At 39.8% G+C, this 21,268-nt stretch overlaps 1 protein-coding gene across 2 annotated transcripts; it reads left to right on the top strand.

The window, feature by feature from the left end:
- Positions 1-1,053: 1,053 nt before the first annotated feature.
- Positions 1,054-8,383, top strand: LOC115365541 (Golgi-associated plant pathogenesis-related protein 1-like). Of its 2 annotated transcripts, none has more exons than XM_030060602.1 (6): positions 1,054-1,082; positions 1,305-1,331; positions 1,517-1,726; positions 3,301-3,378; positions 6,449-6,592; positions 7,791-8,383. In XM_030060602.1, the coding sequence occupies exons 2-6, from the start codon at positions 1,325-1,327 to the stop codon at positions 7,871-7,873; spliced, it is 522 nt and encodes a 173-aa protein (XP_029916462.1). In that variant the 5' UTR covers positions 1,054-1,082; positions 1,305-1,324; the 3' UTR covers positions 7,874-8,383. The 2 variants fall into 2 exon arrangements, with proteins under 2 accessions (XP_029916462.1, XP_029916463.1); XM_030060603.1 differs by having other exon boundaries at positions 7,768-7,859.
- Positions 8,384-21,268: the final 12,885 nt, after the last annotated feature.

The raw sequence follows: 21,268 nt of genomic DNA, 5'->3' as shown, positions 1-21,268 counted from the left end.
CCAATTTCAAAAATAAGCTCACACATAGACATAACTGCTGAAAAAGGTGCTGCAGTATGAATGGTTTTGACCACTCAGCACAGGAGTCAATAGCAAAATTAAGCAAATCATCACCTCTTTTTGATTAGCAAGATATTTGCTGCGTTTGTGGTTTACATAACCATGCATTAAGGCACTTGGAATACAACATTTTATAGCGAGCTAATGAGTGCCGGGTGCTTTTTGAAGTGCTCTGTTTGTCTGTGTTTAGTTCAGTCTTGAGCTCGTTAAAACTGGAAGCGACTGTGGCCAATTGCTGTCGGATGGCAGGAGGGAATGAAACCTCAGGGCTTTATGGAAGCGTCATTTGCAGAACCTGTTTGGCAGCGCCTTGATACGCCCTCACTCATCTGTGCAGTGTTTACATGTTTCTTTTGGCAAACGTGTCTCTGGAATTCTCTAATCAATCCCTTTTTATTTAGAAATATGAACCAGGTTATTGTTTCAAACCTCAGATTCAGGGAGGTAACCCAGACTGAGCAATAGACCTGCATGGTTATTATCTGAGGATTAATGCAGTTAGATGGGCAAACCGTAGACATGGTTCTTCATGTGTCACTCCGAGGAAATACCAAGGATCCACACTCGTACATGCCTGTTCACCAACCAGGAAAAACATTTGGTGTAACTTGACCTTAAGTCTGATGCCAAAATGCATCTCATGTGCTTCAGGAAGAAAATGTGAAAAGCAGAATGACAAAGAAAAAAAAAAAAAATTCCAGTTTCCCCACAGAGATCAATTTCAAGTTTCATGTAAATGTGTTAATATCAGATTAAAGTGCAACAACACACCCACAACACTGTGCACTGTGCAACACCGTGTATTTAATCATGTAACTAAGTGTTTACCGACATTTTTGACAAGCATAGTCACGAAGATGCAAAGCCACAGTGAGATAATTACAGGCACAGGGCAGGGTGTCTGTCTCCTCCTACATAGAGGAGGGAAAGGCTCAGCTCATGTGTATAAATACTGACTCAGCGACAACAGAGAAACCCCTTTGCAGGACATACATCCACACACTGGGAAAACACTGAAACAGGTGAGTGCTGGAGATCACAACTTACAAGAGAATTATTGGAGTTTACTGCCTGTGAAAAAGCACTTGATTGGTCGAGGTGACTCATTTCTCACCATCTCATTACAGCTAAGTGTTAGAACACAGGGGTTTCAAATTGGCCTTATAATCATTATTTTTTATTAAATTATTCACAGTGGTGGTTTTGAAATTCCTCGAGCCTAACAGCATTGTTTTTCATTTCAGCCTTCAAAACAAGAGGTGCGATGGCAGGTACGTATGCTCATTGTGTTGCAGATAATTCTTTTCCATATAATTTAGCATTAACCTGGAGGACAACTTCCTTGAGGAGCTCTTTACTGTGATGGAGCATTACATTTGAATTCCAGTGTGGACTTGACCTGTCAACAGTAGAAACCCCAACATTTATCTGATGATCATTTTTTTCTCACCTACAGATGCAAGCTTTAAGCAGGAGTTCCTTGATACCCACAATGCGTACAGGAGAACGCACCAGGCACCACCACTGACCTTCAGCGATGACCTGAATACTACGGCCCAGAAGTGGGCCGATCACCTACTGTCAATCAAAAAGCTGCAGCACAGTAACGGCAATGTGGGAGAAAATATCTACTACGCATCGAGCTCCGCACCCATGAGGCTGACAGGTAGATTAGACACCAAGCCCACTGTTTTCATCCTTCACTTTTAAAGAAAAACTATTCCCAACCCCAAATCTACGACGGCATATTAGTGCAACTGTAGAATGGAGCTGTGGGAGGGGGGTAATTACAATACAATTCTAAAATTCTGACACTATAGAAAGACAAATTTATGAGAAAAAACTCAGAAAAATAGTTTTTTCTTTTGCTTTTTGGCTAAGGAAGCACAAGGCTTGACTTTTGCAAGACTGAATCAACCACACACTGCAGACGCTGCCGCTTGTCATGTATCAGGCCTCCAGAATCACAATTGTTTTCTTCTGAATTGGCCCAAGTCACGGCAATGTCTCTTCGAATTCCAGTTGCTGATGAGAACCAGGATTTTCTTCTCACTGAATCCCACAGTGGAAGAAAAACGTTTCGTCTCAAAAATTTGCGACCCAATTCTGGAAATAAATCCTTTTTTTCTTGGATTAACAAGTGGTATTTGGGGGTTGGGAGTAACTGCTCAAGAGTGATCTTTACTTGACACAATCTAAAGGTTTGCTTAGTTACTGTTCATGACAGAAAATCATTAGTTTGAAAGTAATTCATGGTGAAGTGAATAGAAATGTAAGGAAATTTGTGCACAAGAATTGAAAGAAATAAACGTTTGTGACAAATGGTGAGGAATGCTCACGAAACATGGAACATGGAACCAAAACTTTACATGTTGCGTTTGTATTTGTGTTCAATATACAAATATACAAAAAGAGGCAGTAACTAATATAAGTAGCATTTAATAAAGTTATTATTAATAACCTATTGTTATCCTGAGACCTTATGCTCTTGCTACTTAGTGAAAAATGAAATCTTGCCATACTGAATTATCTGGGTTAACTAGTTCAATTGTATGACCTCACAAGTTCAAACTAACTAGTTGCTAGTCTGGTAGCAAGCGTGCTGACCACATTTACTTCAACTCAATCACTGACCCAATGCTTAAATATATCATTTTACTGATTAACTATATTTCAGTAATTATAAATATTTCTTTTTAATAGTTTTTGCTCATTTTCAGGTTTGTTTATTTATTTATTTCGTTTTTGTCCTGGTCATCTTCTTGTAATTTCTGTAAGTTTTTGCCCTTTTGTTAATTGCCTTTTTCCCATGTTTCTGAACAAAATCAAGTGGATTTATCTGACATCAACCCAGCGTGACTGATCTGACATGTAACTTGTTCGAAGTCTGCAAAACGTCTACAAATTGAATCTGTCTGTCTGACTGTCTTCCACTTTTGTGGTAGCCAGTTGCCAACAAAAAGGAAAACATCACACTTCCCATAATTCAAACTCTTAAAGTGATATACCCTCATTTACAAATAGGATAGAATTCTTGTAGTCTTCAGATAAAAACTGCAAATCACAAAATATGAGTGCTGCCTAGATAGGGGAGGATCTGGGGACATCTCTGGAGACAGCTCCAGCCACAGACAAAGTATCCAATCAGGGCTCCAGACTCCAGACTCCAATCTGCAAATTCAAATGTTGACACAGGTTCATAACACGTTCTTTTGATTTGGTTGCATGTGTTTGTTTTAGGGAAGGAGGCTGTGGACAGCTGGTACAGTGAGATCAAAAAATACAACTGGAACAGCCCTGGATTCAACTACCAAACTGGTAATCCCCACAACTCATTTAACTGGTTACAAAGTGATTCTATAGCTGTGTACACATTTATGTAAATGTGTAAACAAGTAAAAAGGTAAATCTCTTCTAAATCAATTAAGAATTCCCTTATTTGTTAATTTTATGCTCTACATAAAAACAAAATAGTGGTCATGGCTGGAGTCAGGGGGTCCATCTTTTGGGCCTTCATAATGACAGCTGTGGTGTTGTCTGGAGGTCAGTTCATCCATCAGATAGACCCCCAGCAACTTGGTGCTGTGTACCCTCTCCACCTCAGAGCCGCAGATGGTCATTGGGAGATGGTGCCCATGACTGGCCCTTCTAAAGTCAACCAAGACTTGTTCTGAGGTGGAGCAGGGGGGGAATGGCATCCTCCATGGACCAGTCCGCTCTGTATGCAAACTGTGCAGGGCAGCGAGACCTGACTTGATGTAGTTAATGACAAGCTGCTCAAAGCATTTCATGACTATAGATGCCACGGCTACAGGGTGATAGTCCTTCATACAGACTGGATTTGGCGTCTTGGGCACAGATACTAGAGTGGTGCTTTTGAGACAGATTGGCACTCTGGCTTGGCTCAGGGAGATAAAGATGTCTGTGAAGACATCACTCAGCTGTTCTGCACAGTCCTTCAAAACATTGCCTGGGATGTTGTCAGGACCTGACTAACAGGTCCTGACAAACAGGTCCTGACAAACATTGTTGTTTTTGGTAATTAAGAAGGTGACAGTCAGGCAAGCCAAGTTGAAAACAAGGTTATTAACTCTTACAATATATAATAATGATGGTTTTGATGGTCAGGTTTGGTCACGTCAGCGTTATTTTAGTGAAAAATAATGGATCTAGTGTCTGTTCTGGGCAATTTCCTGTGTGGTGCTGGAGTTTACATGACAACGCTGAACACGTATTTCAGGCAGTAAATGTAACCTAGTGATGTAGGACAAGCAAAATCTGGGGCTCGAGTCGGGTTTGGACACAAGAAAAGTATGCTTGTTGGGTTCAATCCGCACACTATTCCACAAATAAGAATGTCTGCGCTGTAGAAAACACAAGGTTACTGTAGAAACATAGCTCTGCCAGATATGTCATCATGTTTATTGCACTCGTTATTATTTACACTGGTTATTCAGTTGTTTACGCTGCTCAGTCCGTTGTTTACATTCTGTTTTTATCTAGTTATTCTCAATTGCACTCATTATTATTTATACTGGTTATTCAGTTGTTTACACTGTTTAGTCTGTTGTTGTACATTCTGTTTTATCTAGCTATTCTAAATTGCACGCATTACTATTTAGCTCCTCTTTTTTAGCACTAGTTATATAGACCATATCATACCAGTTATATAGACTATATTTATGTATAATATTTATATTTATATATACCTAAACGGTCCCACAATTCCATCTCTGCTGTAATCCGGAAGCCAAGCAACGACATTTCGTTGCCAAAATCTCACTGCTGTGTTTTTTTTGTGCAATGACAATAAAAGAAGTCTAAGTCTAAGTCTAAGTCTATGTGTGTGTTAGACTCTAGACTTTAGACTTTAGACTTTAAACTTTATTGTCCCTGAGGGGAAATTCGTTTTCACTGCACACCACAACAGTTTGACCAACACGAAGAACAGACAATATTGCATATACAGAAGCAGACATCATTGCACGCACATTAGACATGACATTTAGACATACATAACGTAAGACATAAACACCATTAAGAGTTCACCTCATTATTTCCGGGGTCTATTGTTAAGAGCCACTATGGCTGTTGGGATTAGGCTCCTGGCTAGTCTGGCCCTCCGACAGCGCATAGTCTTATACCTTTGTCCAGAGGGTAGTGGGGTGAGGTAGTGGTTTAGTGGGTGTGTCATGTCCTGTTCTATTGAGGATGCTATGCGTTCAATGGCCTTTGTATTCAGGTCTGTAAGGTTGGGTGTGGGGAGACCGATGATTTTACTGGCCTTGCTGGTTATGGATATGAGTTTGGACCTGTTTTTGACTGTGATGTTACTGAAGAAGCAGGTGGAACAGTACAGTAGGATGGGCTGAATGATACTTTTGTACAGTAACAGGAGAAGGTGAGGTGCAACATGGAGTCCTTTCAGTTTATGGATGGCAGACAGTCTTTGGTGGCTTCTCTTGTGTATGTCGATTATGTGTTGGTCAAAGTTGAGCTTACTGTCGAGTGTGATGCCGAGGTATTTAAAGCTGTGAATGATCTGGACTGATTGAAGGTTGAAGGATTTGGGGTGCTGAGGTGAAGGGGGACTGATTATGAGTTCTTTGGCTTTAGTGACATTGAGGAGGAGGTGGTTATCCTCACACCACCGGGTGAAGTGTGTGATGGTGTTGTGGTAGTCCTGAGTGGAGTTACTGTCTGAGAGGAGAGCAAGAATGGCTGTGTCGTCTGAGTATTTGAGGTAGGTGATGGTGGGTGATGGGCTGGTGCAGTCATTAGTGTAAAGTGTGTAGAGGAAGCGGCTCAGTACGCAGCCCTGCGGTGCTCCAGTGTTGGTGGTGAGTGTGGGTGATGTGGTTGAGCCCACCCGCACCGCTTGGGGTCTGTCACTGAGGAAGTTGTGTATGAGATGGATGAACCGGGGGAGTATGTTGAGGTGGTGAAGTTTTTGGATCATCAGGTGCTGTTGAAATGTATTGAAGGCAGAGCTGAAGTGTACGAAGACGATTCTGGCAAAGTGTCCTGGTGAGTCAAAGTGCTGGAGCAGGGTGTGGAGCAGGTAGGTGACAGCATCCTCCGTTCCCCTCCTGGCCTTGTAGGCAAATTGGAGGGGGTCCAGCCATGGGGAGATGAATGGCATGATGGTGTTGAGAATCAGCTTCTCCGAACACTTAATAAGGATGCAAATGAGGGCGATGAGGTGGTAGTGGTTGAGTTCTGTGGCGTGGGGCTTCTTAGGTATGGGTATGATGGTGGCAGTTTTCCAGAGAGTGGGGATTGTGGTGGCCTCACAGAATAATCTGTGTATAATAGGTGACTGCATGTGAATCTTAAGTCATAGTTTAACCATAAAGTGACACGTTTGTGTTCTGTGTTGCTTCTCCAGGCCATTTCACCCAGGTGGTATGGGAAGGCAGCACTGAGCTGGGCGTGGGCCTGGCCACTGACGGCTACATGACCTTTGTGGTTGGCCAGTATCTGCCTGCTGGAAACATGCAAGGACAGTTTGAACAGAACGTTCATAAAGAAGGTAACATATAGTCTCATGTATTTATTTAGCTGAGCAACATATTTGGTATATCACCCCATGAAGCTGCATTGAGGAAGCATTTTGAAACTTCATACACTGATAGACAAACAGCAGAAAGACGTAACAAATTTTAAATTTTGAGGATATCCATACCCAGAAATGCTATGCTTTGACATTAGTGAACTAATGTCAAAGCTTTGTGATTTAGACTGAAGAAACAGCTGGATTTTAAATGAAAATCTTGCCTAGTGCTACTTTGAATGGTAACTAAACCCCAAATCTCTGTGAAGCCTGACCTCTAAAGGTGCCAGTATACCTCAAAAGACAAACAGCTACCTGAAGGCAGAGTTTTGCCAGATCTGCGTATCATTGGCTACAAACATTTTGCATTTCATAGATTCACCCAGAAAAACACTAGAAACAAGTGGATCTCAAGAATCCCGAGGGCCATCGCATCGCTTCATATTTAAATATATTTGGACCATTAGCACCAGTTGGCTGAGTCTAGTCACATGAGCTAGCTGACTTCCCTGCTATTTCAGTGTCGTTGCAGTCGTTCCTGTGATTCCAAATTAATACAACTGTTAGATGTGATTAGTTTTCATTTAATGTTTTAAGGAAAAGCTTGTTTTGTTGGCTATGTCAGTCTCCCAGGTCAGGTTTCCCACCTGGAGTGTTCAAAATGGCTGCTGTGTCAGTAAAGTCCTGCTCACTCCAACCCTTCCCCATCTAGTATCTAGTACAGTTTTTTTTCCAGCATGGTGAGGAGATTTTTAATTTGACTTAAATTCATTCTCTACAGCCTTTCCCTAATGTTAGGCGTAATCAACAAACTCTAACATTAACCCTAAACTTAACCAATATGGAAAATGACCACCCAAAAAAAAAAAAAAAAAAAAAAAAAGCTTTTTTGCATCCCTAACTACAATTTAATTTGCACTCAAAATCAAGTGTCACTCAAAAGCAATAGGTAGTGACATAACCTGCCACCAAAGTGCAAGGATCCTGCCTTTCACCATTAGGGGTCAGGCTTCACACAGATTTGGCTTTGGGGTTTAATTACTCTTATGTCTTCTTTACCACAACTAATGCATGGTTTGCATGCATGAGCCTCATCAATCTAGCATTTCCAGGTAGGTAGCTATGCCTCACTAGTATTTACTGTAATTTTCCAGTGTAAAGGCTGTGCATTTTACAGCTGGCAGAGGAACGAGCGGAGCAGGCAACACCTCCAGTGGGGGGAGTGGAAAGCGTGAAGAGAATTCTTGTAGGCTGTTCTAGACCTGGACATCCCCACAAGAACACTACTCACCATGGACTACCGCCAATCAAGGCCAATCATAAGCAGAACCTCTCTGTGGTACACCTTGTCTTATTGTTGCAGTATACCCTTTTTGATCTTTGGAATATTGGATAAAATTTACTATTCTTTTGTCATCATAGACTTGTGTGAAATATATTAATAAATAATATATTAATAAAATTTGTAAAAAAAAAAAAAAAAAAGCCAAACCTCTGGTCACATTTCCATCAATAATTGATTCCTGTCTTCTGATGCTGTGTGCAGCTGAAATAGCATCACATAGAAAAATCATTCAAAAAGCAGCAACCAGGTGGCAGTATGAGACTGCAGAAAGTGCTCACTTGATCTTTACACAGTGCATATTCAAAAGCAGGAACTGAGCAAAGGCAGGAAATCTAATGTGCTGTTTGAAAAGCATGCCGCACGTCCCAGGAAGGCTTGTCACAGGCCAACAAATACTGCAGCATCTGGCTGACTACCAACTGATCCAACACCACTGATCTGACTTTGAAATAGACCATTAAACTATTTGAAATTCAGTTTTCTTGTGATTTTTTCCCCCTTTTTTCTTCTAATTGTCAGTTGTTGTTTTGTTTGTTTGTTTGTTTGCTTGCTTGTTTGTTTTGTTTTGATTTGTTTTGTTTTTTGAATTACCTTTTCACCAAGATTTATTCACTGGACATCTGCACATCTGTACAATACAAAAAACATGTATAAGTTGTTACATTTTAATCTCACCATTTGAATGTATTTGACAAGTCTGACACTTTCATAATTAATTTCATATTTAACACAAAGCAAAATATCTTTTCATATCAGAGTCTTGAGGGCAAAACATAAAAAGAGGTGTCTGGTGGTAATGAGAGTCAGCTTAGGGGCTCAGGAGATGAAAAAGTTTGAAAACACTGCGACTATCACTAGCTCCTCTCAGCTGCCTGTCACCAGGTGTTTGAGCAGCACTGCATATAGTCTCAGCTACAGAGGGAAGTGTGCCAGATTAGCAAATATGCAAAGGTCCAGTGAGCCACAGGGAACAAAATTTATTCATATCTAGAGATAAGAATGGATAGATTCTGTGTCTGTTTCCTGTCATCTAACAAGAAAGAAGTAGCAGAAGTGGTGGTAAACCAAAGGTCACAAGCTTGATTTGTGAAAGTCACTGAGCCAGGCATGTGGTGGTAAATTAAAGAAGCAGGTTAAACTATGAGCTCCAGTCAGTGAGCCTCATAAGACAAAGAATTACCATCAGAAATATGAGTCAGCTATAACTTTCAAAGGGCATTTTTTTGAACATTACACATCAGTGTGATGATTATGATGATGTATACTATAAATTGTTACACTGTGCAAATGAAACAGAGAGTAAACCAGATTTAGATGTTTTTATTTTGGGACTCTTACATGAAAAGATATTTTGGTTTCTGTCAGTTATGGAATTTTCTAGGTGTCAAACTTGTCAAATAAATTCAAAGTGATGAGATCAAAACATAATGTTACATAATCACTTATACATAATTTTGTGTCGGTGAAGGCTAGTGACTTAACCCTTTGAAACCTGCTAATTCACTTGATTTCTTTCCAAAAAAAAAAAAATATATGGGAAAAGGTGATAATCAAATTGGCAAAAAAAAAAAACAAACAAACAAAACAAACAAACAAACAAACAAACAAACATTGGGCCTACTGGAACATTAGTTTAATATATATATATATATATATATATATATATATAGAGAGAGAGAGAGAGAGAGAGAGAGAGAGAGAGAGAGAGAGCAAAATAAACAAAAAGGATAATGATAATGATAATAAGAAAAATAAGAATAAGAATAATAATATAAATACAGGAAAATTACCAAAAAAAATGCAAAACAAACCACAAAAATATAGAAGAAAAAAAAATGGACAATTTGCGAAAATAAATAAATAATCAAACAAATAAATACTTTTTTTAATTACAGGAAAACCACATTTGTAATTATTAAAATGATATATTTAAAAGTCAGACAAGTGATTAATTGACTGACATCATATTTCTTTTAAAAGTTGAATTCTAGTGAAATTAAACTATTCATGTCCTACACTCCTGCCTCACTAATTTTAATCACAGTGAATTAGAGCATCAGCTAAATGCCAAATATGAATATACAATATGTGAAAATAAAACTGCATTCAGGGAATACATTTGCAATTAACAAATTCACTGCAGTGCAATTCTGCTGAAATGCTGATACAGTGATGACCAGAAATACCCAGAGCCAAATCAAAAGTTGTAGGGCTTTCTTTTGGCCCTCATTTATCAGATTACTGGTTGGTTCAGAGTGCCCCCTAGTGGTTGTGACGGTCAGGAACATAAGCTTCATAATGCATTTTAACACTCAGGGTCCATTTTGAATGTGCTTTCACTGATGAATTATATATGTAGCACCTTAAAATGCAGCTCAGTGCTTCCCAATAAGATGCACATTTGATTGACAATCAAGATGACTTTTCCAAAAAGATAAGATAGAAAAATGATAAACCACACCAATTAAAAAGAAATATGCAATACAAAACACAGACCATTAAAGAGTCACAAACAATGGAGAAAAAAGTAAGTAAGAGAAAAATAAATAAAGCACCACAATACCACATACACACAAAGAAAAAACAATCAAGGATTTAAAAAAAAGTGTAACTGTGATTTAAAGACATGAAAAGTCCAAAAATAAACAAATAAATAAGGATATAAAATAAGTAAATGAATATAATATAATATAATGAGTAAATGAATAAATTAAATTAAATTTAAATTAAATTAAAAAAATTAAAAAGGTAACACACCCTAGGCAAATGCCAAGCTATAAAGGTTTAAGCTTATCGTTTAAAAATATCTAGATTTTCAGCTTCCCTCAAGACCCCACATGAAGAAAAAAAACAGATGGACTGGTTAAGTTGATTCTCATTCCCAAGTCGTCATATACCACAGCTTGGTCACACCCCTTTCACATTTGATATTGACTTTTATCAGGTGTCAGTGTGATGTGGTTAGGGTTCAGGCAACAAAGCAAAACAAACAACAAAAACTGGGCACTTGGTCACACATGAAAGGTCTTGCTGGAAACAGGAAGTCTCATGCATGACCTATATATTATTTGACCATCCACTGCATCTCATGCTGACACCAAAGGGGAGTATTTGAATAAACCACTAAAGAGGAAATGTGTATGAGCACCTGGTCAGGAGTTTTGATGTACACTCCCTCTTGGCGACACAAAAGAGTTCATCCTCATCATCATCCTCAGTCAATACAAGCTAAACAAGTTGCACACAGTGAAGCTTTGCAAATGCACAACAAACTTAAAGGTGCCACATGTACCAGTTTCAAACATCAAAATATAATTGTCAAATTAATAATGACACTTTGCCATAAGTATAAAATCATGACTTAAGACTTGCATGGTGATTATTTTGCAAATATACTTACAAGACAAGACTTAAAAAATATAGAGCACAAACACCATTAACCTAATACAATACAATACATTGGCTGCCTTTCCACTGTCACGCCACTGCGAGCTAGGGCTATCCTCCTATCCAGTGTTCATGGCCTGCGGCCTCCAGCCAGGACAGCAAAAATTATTCGTGTTTCTATTGTCGTGCCAATTGCCCCGCAGTCTTGCCTGATAACCCGCCCACCAGTGCCGCCTCAGAGTAAACGTCACACATCCAACCCATGCACGCATGGAGGAAGCAGGAAGCAAGTGGTCAAAGTCTGCATACCCGACACCAACAAACTTACTGCAGAATGGGGCCAAAGAGGTTGTGTGTATGCTGATGCTGATGCTGATTTGGCGAGTGGCAGAGGTGTGATGGTTATGCCAAAAGAGTATGTTGGCTGCACGTTGCGGGAGAGCACTCAAGCAAAAGCACAGCAGAGATCAGGTAATAATGACAGTAGCAATATTCATAAATAACAGTGCTAGTGGGTAAGTAATGTTTTGCAATTATGAGAGATGTGAGTTTATCATCATAACGTACACCATGGTCTTGATCCACTACACCATTATCATAACTAAAAAAGTTATGTGTACCTTTCCTTTTGTTATTGTTAAGATAATGCGTTACTTCGCAAACCTGTGCTGGACACGCGAAGCGTGGGCCTACTCACAAAACAGTGACAGGTGGGAGAACACAGCACAAAATTTCTCCAATGAAAAGTGGCTGGAGGACTTCAGAGTTTCCAGAGAGACATTTACTTGCGTCTGTGCAACCCTAAAGCCTGCACAGTGACAGGACTTGTATTTTATCTGTGCATTCCTTTGGAGAAGAAGGTTGCCATTGCACTGTACAAACTAGCATCAACTCCCACAGGATGGTGGGAAACCTGTTTGCTGTCAGTCTGACCTCTGTTTGCCATTGTGTGCACAAGTATTGCAAGGCTGTGATAACACACTTGGCCCAAATTAATTCAAGCACCAACTAGGCAGAGATGGCATAAGTTTTTGAAGTTAAATTGAAATTTCTCAATGTGTGGGTGCAACTGATGGTTCTCACGTCCCTATACTGAGACCTCCACAGTACCAGTCTGGTTTCTGCAATAGAAAAGGCGCCATCATTCCGCAAGCTGTTGTAGATGCTAAAGGCATGTTCTGGGACCTAAATGCTGGACAGCCTGGGAGGGAACACAACATCAGGGTGCTAAGGAAATCTCGCCTTTGGGCTTGGGCTAGCACCAGCAATGCTTTCTCTGGCAGAATGCAAAACAACTGTAGAGCTGATGTTGGCTACTTCATTCTTGGTGACTCTGCCTATCAGCTGCAGACCTGGTTTTTGAAGCCCTGTCCTGACACCAGTCATCTTACAGCTGGTCAAGAACTGTACAATGTAAAAACAAGTCGTTAATGTAAATGATACTGTTTGATATGATACTACAGATGTAGAATAAGGCCGTGCTTGTGGCATCTCTCGTTATGTACCTGGTGTAGATGTTGCCAGCTGTGTTATATTAGCTGTGAGCTCTGTTACATCACCAGCCTCTAGCTCCAGGACAGGACTAGGAGACAAATGATCTGAAATGACAACCAAGCAAGTTGAGTATTAATAGCGATGGCATAACATAAGCAGACTTGTAAGACCCTGATTAACTTAAAATGGCCATACTAGAGTCACTGTTAACGGCTTCAAGCATTCCAAGTAGGCTAAGATATATTCATTTGATGTGCTTTTGCTGATTTGCTCACAAAATAAATGAAGAACTCACTAGCTGATTCTGCCTCAGGCAACATGATCGCCATGCTGTCCCAGGCAGTCTCTCCGCTTATTTGCGGGACGATGGCCCAGGACAACATCCATCAGGTTGTACCACCTGTTGTACCACCAATTTTATCTTGTTGTGCACTTTAATTGGCCTTTTCCATTTTTTTTTTTTTTCAGTTTTTTGCAGACCTGTACAGTTGTGCGTTGGATCCCCAGTGTTGCCAACTCTCTCTCTACGTAGTGCATAACGTCCGCATGTTGGCAAACACAGTCAATCTGGCATTGGACATTATCCTCTGCCCAGATAGTGAGCAGGGCCCTAATGTCATTGGTCAGCCAGTACCGCTGATTGTTTTCCATTTTTCTTTTCTCTGTTATTTTTCTATTGCAAAAGCGAGCTGTTGCACTGACATCTGTCAAGTAAACCCCACCTATGACCTTCCGCCTCAGACCACGATCAACCCTGGTTGGCGCATGGCTGTTCTGTGGGGCATTCGCACCTGGAAACTGCCGCCAGCATAGCCCCACCTTGGTGTGAACAAAATCCAGAAGTGACAATGGAAACGCAACTGGCCTCAGCAAGCACTAGCCAGTGGCTATTGTCTGGTTACTTTATATTTGAAAGCATTTCAAAAATGGTGTTTGTACTATATTTGTAAGTCTTATTAACTTCCTGGATCACAGTGTCATGACCAGGTGTTTTGAATGATCATTACGATCTTGCCAGTATGGAAAAAGGCAGTTCACCCTAAAACAACATTTGACCCCCCCAAAAAAAAACAAATTAACCATAAGACGGTAGGTCGTGCACATAGTTTTTACCCATCAAGATCCATGAAAAAAGACTCGTGGACGCTCAGTTCGTTTTGACCCATTAAGGCTTTGCGAGGGTTTAAATTAATTATATTTTAAGTCACAGACATTAAATGTGCTGTGATATTATAAGCCATACAGTTATGTTGTCACTACATCCTGTAAGGTCTGCAGACTGAAACGTTGCCCTGATACAGATACAATCACCACATGAATTCAGTTCCAGTTTTATTTGTATAGCGTCAAATCATAACAAAAGTTATCTAAAGGCGCTTTACAGAAACCCAACAGATATTGGTCAAATCCATGGACCAAAATCTTCCCCAAGAGCAAGCACAGGGCGACAGTGGCAAGAAAAAAAACCTTTTAACAGGGCCAAAAACCTAGCTATTACTCATCTCTTATAGAGGATAATAAAAACAACCATAGGTTTCATTTTAGCACCTGGGCCAGACTGACTATAAGTCCTAGCTCTATTGTGTAATGTATTTCTGTAGCTCTCAGTCCTTTTTGTGATGTGTGGACACTATACCCATTTGAAGCGCTATAACTACTACATTCTATCTACATTCTACATTCTACATTCTATAGCACGCCAGAGGTATTGTTAGTGTTCCAACATCGAGACGGCTTCTCATAAACTCTGTTGCTTCCTGTCTCGTCACAAATGCAGCTGAGCCCTGCAGCAGTGCTCCCATATTACGAGACTGGTGTATTTTCGTAACATGATATCCTGTTTTAGAAGAGTGTGCGGGTGCATGGTGGACTTCCCCTGGACAGAGCTGACTATCATCCCTCAGTAAACTCCATGGCGGTGGCTGTGCACATAGCCTGGTCATGACTGTCTGGCTGCATTAACATCAAATGGGCTTCCTGACTCAACCCTCTGGAGAGCAGCCAAGAAGACAGAGAGGCAGGGCTCTTAAAGGCACACTGCACGTTGCAATTGACTGGCAAAAATCAATGGAGGGATGTATTCCTCCCACTGTATTATTCATATCAGTGTGGCCATTTACTGGATCCTATACTGGATAATGAACCAGTCGCCACCTCAGATGTGATGGGTATAATTCAGTTTGTTCATACATCTTGATGGGAGAATCTTGATCTTATAGTATGTGAAGCCCTTAACAGGAAATGTTTCAAATACACCATTTTGACTGCATTTAACCCTTTGAAACCTGAGCAAATTCACCTGATTTCTTTTGAAAACATGGGGAAATGGCAGAGAAAATCAGCAAAAAACATTAGACAGACAGACAGACAGACAGATAGATAGATAGATAGTCCAGGCCCTCCAGCTCTCCTCCGCCCTTCTGCTGAACCTGCTCCTGTGCCTCTCCATGCTGATGTTCAGTGGATGAGAGGGACTGTCCACAATGGCCAGAAGCCAGGACAGTGTCCCCTGTTACAGGCTGACTGCTCTCCAAAGGTCTCTATCTGCCCACACAGTCAGAGAGCCGTCAGTGGTCATGCTTGAATCTGAGATGTGGTTGTGTGGCTGCGTCTCGGTGAAGGACGTGATGCTGTGTTCCTGACACTCTCTGAGTCCTCGTCAACACAACTTCCTCGTCTGTCTTCATGGCTGCTGCTCTCACATTCCCCATGATGGCAGAAGGGAAAGCAGGTTCACTTCCTCTTCCTTTCACGTTGTTTTACACTGGTTCAGGCTGCCACTAGCATGGTAACAGAATTAGTAAACATTAGTAAAAAAAAAAAAAAAATTGCAAAAAACAAACAAACAAAAACATTAATAATAAGAATAATTGACATAAAAAAAATTTAAAATTCTTGTGATTAAGTGTTTGTCACAAGCATTTAACCACAAGAACTGTGCCTCTTTTACAGTGCCAGGTCTGGGTGTAACCTATATTCAGACAAACCCAGCTTTTATGCCATTCTCCTTTTGATCATCTCCAGTGTGTGTGCATGCACTGAGAGCAAAGCTCAGCCTGTGCTTTGCAGCAGAATGCTGAATGGACTCTGCTGCTGTGGGGAGTCAGTAACCTGATATGAGGGTGAATCAGTGGTTCGACAGCAGACACACTGTAGGCTACATGATCCCAGCTGTTCCTGTCCAACACCTGTCCACCCCAAAAGACTGTTCACCCGCATATCTACATGACTTACTTACACACTGGAAACTAGGTCCCTTGTAGGTGCAAACTAATACTCCATTGTTTTAACATTTGAATTCAGAAGGCTGAAATGTGTTACATATGTTGCTGGGTGATTTCAAACTGCAGTAAGAATGTTCCTTTTGTTATACTGTAAGATTAAGACACAAGTCACATTAGATCAGGGGTTTTCAAAGTTGTTCATTTTCTGGACCCTCAAGTTGATAAGTTAAACCACAGACCATCACTTGAACTGATTTTGCCCTCGGGACGCTAATATGAAAAGATATTTTGGTTATATTATATTTTTGGTTATATATTATTTATTTATATTTATATTATTATATATTTTGGTTTGTATTAATTATGGAATTGTCTAGCTGCCATACGTCAAACAGATTCAAAGTGGTGAGATACTTGTAGTGATGTCGTAGCACATATACATACATACATACGTGTGAGTGTGTGTGTGTGTGTGTGTGTGCAGAGAGAGAGAGAGAGAAAGAGACAGACAGACAGAGAGAGAGAAATATATATAGAAATATACTAATAGTAGTATATTTCTTAATTTTAAATGCTTGTGAAAGGTGTCTGAACACAGCCATTTAAATTGCAGTGAAATTAAACTATTCCTCATCTAGCTGAGGACCCCCAGCGAGAACCTTAAGAACCCCACTTAGAAAACCACTGAATTAGACTGATTAACTTACTAAACAAAACTAATATCATTCATGCTGGTTTTACAATGTACTGACACATTAACTACCCTGAACTGCACAATGCAGCTGGTGAATTTAACCAGGATGTGAGGCCTGTCTCATTATTTATAGTCAAATAGTCATATCTGCAGCTTTACAACATGCCATAAAATTGTTAAGCTGACATTATCGCAATTTATTTTTCTTCATCGCAGTGGTCAAATTTCTGAAACTAATTTAGATCATCGGGAGACACTAACAGTCTCCACTGACACCCAGAATAATTACAATATTGAAACACTATTGCATGTCTGCCTTCATCTGATTCAGAGAATTAACTCAGATTTAAGGTTTTCAGTTTAGAGCCACTGTAATATTGATAGACATTTTGATTGATTATTGATCTGATTATTATCAATTAAACTGCATTACATCCATAATATCACTGACTGGATCAAATTCAGTATTTTAATAGAGGGCTCAGTCTAAGTATCAGTCTAAGATAATACACTATACCCTAACTTAATTATACACATTCTGTATCATCTGTATTGAAAATAGCATTTTGTGGTAACATTTGTACAAAAAAATAAAAACAAATAAAACAAGGAAAAAGAAATAAAAACAATCAAATCAAATAGAAGTAAAATAATTTTTGTTAAGAGGGCAAAATAAACCTTTCAAAACTATTTTATTTTTTCATTTATATTTTATTTATATTTCATATAATTATCATTTTTAAAATATCACTCCTGGGTTTTAAATGGTTAATATGCACACACAATAAAAGTGATACAAAGCTGCTGATTTCTTTTTATGCAAAACAGTCTTGTTCCTGAACATCCCATCCCCCTCTCTGTGCCTTTGCATTACAACATGAGCAGTGGTGATGTGAGAGCATATCCTGGCTGCATCAGCTTCCAGTCTGCACTATTGATCTGGTTGCTTGGAGGTGGGCTGGCTGAATGCTGCAGTGTCCAGAAGGATGCTGAGTCAGTGGTGGCCATATTGGTTCAGAAGAGCTCTAGAGAGAGCGACCACATGACCTGCTTCATCAAAGTGCTTCATCATGATGTGCTCATAAAAAGCCTGGCCCAGCAAAATCTCCTCCCAGTACTCTGAAAAGGCTTTTCATGCATCGAGCCCCAGTTGACCTGCTCGGCTTGTAACCCCAAACCACTTAGTGCACTTCTTCCTCCCAAAGAAAAGGATAAATGAATAATTGATCGGCTACAGCACAAAGCCGACACACTGTAAAGGAACAAAAACTGCTGTAGATCAAAGAGAAAATCACCAAGCCTTGAGGCTGTCTGCCATAGTCACACCCTCTCTGTCTGCGCTAACACTGCACCATATGCCTTATATATTACATACTGAATTGAAATTATTTAGCTGAGGCTCCTACTAAGACTCTAGTAGGTAAGCAGGTACAGGACTTCCTTCATAATATATCATTTTTTAAATTTGTCCCCAGAGGGATATTTTCTTTTTTCATTTATGGCCTAATTGAATTTAATCCATACCTGGAAGACAACAAGGCAGAGAATCAGAGAATCTTAATAATATACCAGAATGATCCTTTGATATTGTTAAAATGATATTTACTCATTCAAAAATGTGATATTGTTTGATTTCTCCCTAGTTGTTATGTAGGACAGAAGTGGTGTTTTCTTCCTCTCACCATTACTGAGTGTTGGATACTAACTGTTAGCCTCCTGCCATTTAGGTGGGCCCCCCACCTCCACTAACTTCTTAAAAAATAACTGCCTAATCCACTGGAGTTGTTAAATACACACATTTATACAGCGCAAAATGGTGTCAAAAAGTTCTCAAACAAAACATAAACATTAACATTATGGATAACATTAACATTATGGATAAACTGCTGAAGTGCGCAGCTTCTATCATCAACATCATGGATGTTCCTCTCAACCCTGCATACCCACCCTACTCTGCCTCTGATTGGTTAGTACTCATTGCCTTCATTGGTTAGGTTGGTTAAGGTTAGGTTTAGGGTTAGGGTTAGCAAAACAGAGGCAGACCTGGGGCCGGTTTTCCCAGCTGGCATACTTGCCGTGCAGGCCCAGCATGCCAGTTTAGTCTCTCCCCCTTCCCACCGCAGTGATCAAATGTATGGCTAAATTCACACAGTGTCTAAATATGTGGTAACTGTGCAAATAAAGCAAGTTCACTCACTGGACTTTGTAGGAAGTCAGAGGTCAAAGGTCAGCATCAGCTACAGAACAGCACATCTGGAGCTACTACAGCTTCAGCAGCTGTGTCATAAAAGCAAGCTACATGCTAACAGTAAACAGTACCTACTGCATACTAAACTCCATAGTATACTGTTTTCAACAGGCTACACTGTTTTTTACTGACAGGAAATGAGGAAATATGTCTGCATCATGTGACCGATATTATGTGACCTTCTGACATGAACAACTACAAAAAATAAACTTGTATCTCAATAGATATTTTGGTTTATTTTTGGTTTTCATGAACTTCTCATTTACTGTCGCCCCATGCACTGCATTCTGGGACAATAGTGTGCAGTAACTGCACACTCAAAATGCAGAGCTAATTGACTATGTATTTTTGACATTCTTGAGTATACTGCATTTTTATGCTTTTACAATGTGACCTCAGTACATACTCAAAACATGGCTAGAATGAGTACAAAGTATGTTTTTGGGACAGAACCAGCGTCTTGCTCAAGGACCCTTCAACAGAGTGCATGCTTGCACCCAGCTGTTCTGTTCAAAAACCAGTTTCCCCTCCAGCTATGGCAACCTGTTGCCCGATAGCCACACATTAGCAGTGTGGCCACTGGGCAGCAGTGACTGCAGCAGTGGGATGAGTATTGCTGTTTACAATACAAGATACCAAACTTGGGTATATAGGTCTGTACAAATATATTGATGTCAGCTTATATGGCCGTGCGTTCTCTATTTTTTTTTTTTTTTTTTTTAACCATTTGAACTATGCAGAAGTCCATCTGAAAAAAAAATGGAAATGAAAGGAAAGGCTGAAACACAATACAGAAAGGCACAGCCTGCTATTATCTTGACTTATGCTCTCTGACATAACACCCTCATGAGACTGAACACAGGAGGCCAGGCCTTTGTGTTGCCAGTTCACAGTGCACACACAGTGTATGAGCATGACCTACATCTGTAAGCATACAAGGCCCCAGCTGAATGAATGTCATGCTATACTATTTAAAGAGATGCAAGCAAGTGCCTTTGTTTTGATGAATTACTATTTATTCACCCTCAGAAAGACTTGATCCCTTCGAAGTGGGGTGCTTGAGGGTCCTCCAGGGGGCCCTTAGCAAAATGAATAGTTTGATACTTAATACTGGACAACAGATCAGTGATCAGTGATTAAATACTTGACAACAGATCAAATCAGTGTTGCAGCTAAGCATCACTTGTCTGATGTTTAAATATATATAATTTTAATAATTGTAAATGTAGTTTTCTTGTATTTTTTTCTAATTTTCTGGTCATATGTTTTTGTCTTTTTATGTGTGTGATTTTTTTTTTTTTTTTAATAATTTTGTGCTTTTTTTTAAAAAAAAAAAAAAACATTTTCTTGTAATTTTTTACTACTTTGATAATTTTCAGATCATTTCTTGCTTATTTGATTATTGCTTTTTTTGCCCATGTTTCTGAGAGATATCAAATGAATTTGCTCAAGTTTCAAAGGCTTAAGTCACTACATTGCAGAACATAACATTGCATTATGTTTTAATCTCACCACTTGGAATATATTTGACAAGTATGACACTTAGACAATTTAATCATTAACACAAACCAAGATATCTTTTCATATCAAAGTCCCAAAGGCAAAAACACTTGAAGTGGAGTTCCAGGGCCTACTAAGAATCAACTTGGGGGTTCAGAACACGAAAAACTTTGAAAATCCCGGCTCTAGCAGACCTAATCTACATGAAAATGTGCAGTATGCATAGATACTGTCTTAAGGGCAAGTAGGTCGATCGAAAGCTATTATGAAAGCCCTGTTGTAATGCGTAGAATTTCCGACTACCCACTGGAAAAGCCTAATCCTTATAGCAACAAGCAGCCAGCATCGATGCTTCTCTCCTCGGCCCTCGGGGCATGGCAACTGTACAATGCAGGAGCACTGCTGTCACAGCCACATCCTCGCCTGGTATTCAGATTAACTATTAATAAGCCCATCTGCCCTCATTCCACAACTCTGTTTTAAAGCAGCCAATGCACCCCCTCAGCATAAGCACTGAACACACACACACACAGCAGAGGAGGAGAAGGGACACATACACACTCCATGTCTTCAACTAATCTATGCTCTTTCTTTCTTTTGCATGGAAGTGCTTGACACAGCTCTCCTGTTGCTACATTCTAATATTGTGAATCCATATGCCAAATACAGAATCAGTGCTGGATCCACAAGATAGGTCTATGTCTATGTACATGTACCAGGGCACTGCAGGACTTTGAGCCTTGGAGATCATGATGGTGGTTTT

Source organism: Myripristis murdjan, chromosome 9, assembly GCF_902150065.1.
Source record: "Myripristis murdjan chromosome 9, fMyrMur1.1, whole genome shotgun sequence".
NCBI classification, from domain to species: Eukaryota; Metazoa; Chordata; class Actinopteri; order Holocentriformes; family Holocentridae; genus Myripristis; species Myripristis murdjan.
This window is presented reverse-complemented; position numbering and strand designations above follow the sequence as displayed.